General features: G+C 37.8%; 1 protein-coding gene across 1 annotated transcript; it reads right to left on the bottom strand.

The window, feature by feature from the left end:
- Positions 1-624: 624 nt before the first annotated feature.
- On the bottom strand, positions 625-1,404 carry LOC124894632 (conserved oligomeric Golgi complex subunit 3-like; the record flags this gene model as incomplete). The annotated part of the gene is given in 1 exon segment (XM_047405230.1): positions 625-1,404. A coding segment is annotated over 1 exon segment (133 nt), but the record flags the coding sequence as incomplete, so codon positions are not given.
- Between the last annotated feature and the right edge of the window lie 555 nt (positions 1,405-1,959).

Raw genomic sequence — 1,959 nt, 5'->3', positions numbered from 1 at the left:
TGATCTTCTATCTAATCAACTAATGAACTCTTATGCTTGTGACACGTGTCCTGCCTTTTAGCTCCAAATGACTACACATAGCTTGTGGTAGGGCCCCTTATTTCTTCGATCAAGACAAATACCTTTCCTAGTCTCATTCACAATACTTGCTTACACCAAGATCGCTATTGCATTAATAGGTTATTTGAATACTCAACATCATGTATCCTTAGGGTGGTTACACTTCCACACGTCTTTGGATAAATACTCAGATTCTCCACTTACTCCAATCCATAATATTTTCATATTTAGTACCTAAGAGTCGACTATAATGCATCAATCACCCTAGTAGTACGTACTACACATCTTATAGTGGGAAAAAAAAAAAAAGATTCACATATTTTTTTAATGAAGAGCTTGCTTTGATGGCTATCTTTGATTGATTGCTTGATTAGAACGCTTAGTGTAATTATATCACAATTACATCTTTTCTGTTCTCACTACCACTTAATATTACACAAGGGCTACTATTGCTACTGGAGCTTTTTGGTAGAGCAGAAAGATAGACTTAGTAAATGCCCTGAAATCCGTCAACGAGATCGTACCGCTGAAGAGAGAAATTGGATCGCCTATCATCAGTGATTATCCAACATCACCACAAAATGCTTTTATTCCATTGAAAAAAAAGTGCAGGGTTTAATCTTTAGGGTTTTTACTTCCATGTCCCAACTCTCCAAAGCTTATTTTATAGCTACACAAATGCTAATGACATGTCTCAAAGGTAAAAGTACAATGGAGGGAGTAATAAAATTAACCAAGTGGCGGTAACATCTTGGATCTGCATCAACACCGACGATTACATGAAGTACGAGGGGAATGAAGCGATGAAAGCCCCAAATCGGACACCAATCGCACAAATCATAAACTTCAAATTTACTTACTAGCTCCAACTGTGAATTGAATTTTACCACAGCAAAAAGAGCCGTGCACCGGAGTTCGGTTCACAGCCCGAGGGAATCTATGGGAAATTCTTCTTCTGATGACAAATCCCAAGCCAACTCTTTAAGTTGTACCTTCAGTAAGGCTTTACATGTATGATCTATAATCACCGTAGGATCGCTGTATAAATTGCACTAGCATTAAACCCTTCCACCATGCCAAAAAGTTCCTGGAACCTCCACAATAAATTTGGTATCACAGAAGTCGGGAGTTGAATAAAGCAATGCTTTGGGAGCTCATCATAGAAGCCTTACATAAGCACTAAATGATGAGTTTCTATAGCAGAAGCTCATTTATAGAAACTTATCTAGTTTAGCTTCCAAATCCTGCACTGAAATCATGTTGACAAAGTTTTGTCTATCCTCAGGTGTATATTCTTTTTTCAGAAGGGACAGCACTTGCACGTGTGCTTCCAATATATTAGTCCTGCACAAATATGAAAAAGGATTTGGTGGCTGTGAATCCTTTCAAATGATAACAAGTACAAAATACAGAATTTGCAACAATACAAATGACCTTATCGCCTTAACCCACATAATCTAAATAAATGTGTGTTGTTTGTATATTTCCTTAATAATTAGGTCACTCGTGTAGAAAGCCATTGTCATCAGTTAAATTTTCTGGCACGCCACCTATGCATAGGCTGTGGCTTATTGTGACTATATAAATACATAAAGGAAACTGGGACAAACATTTCAACAAGTTGTCTCTCATTAGGGAAGACATTTCAGCAACAAGATTATGCTGGGAATGAACGCAGAAAGGAGAACTTGTAACTCTAATTTTAGATACCGAATCCCTGCACCCATATCCATAAGTGGATCCACACCCCCGACGCTTAAAATTTAAATCATGAAGATCTGACCTCTAGATCAAACAATCGCACCCAAGTCCGAGCAACTTAGCTCTTAGGAGGTATTGTTACAAAGTTTGTGAAATCAAATGATCAGCTTGCACATATTTTCATCTAGTCCCTCACTG

This window comes from Capsicum annuum, unplaced genomic scaffold (genome assembly GCF_002878395.1).
Source record: "Capsicum annuum cultivar UCD-10X-F1 unplaced genomic scaffold, UCD10Xv1.1 ctg76309, whole genome shotgun sequence".
NCBI classification, from domain to species: domain Eukaryota; kingdom Viridiplantae; phylum Streptophyta; class Magnoliopsida; order Solanales; family Solanaceae; genus Capsicum; species Capsicum annuum.
This window is presented reverse-complemented; position numbering and strand designations above follow the sequence as displayed.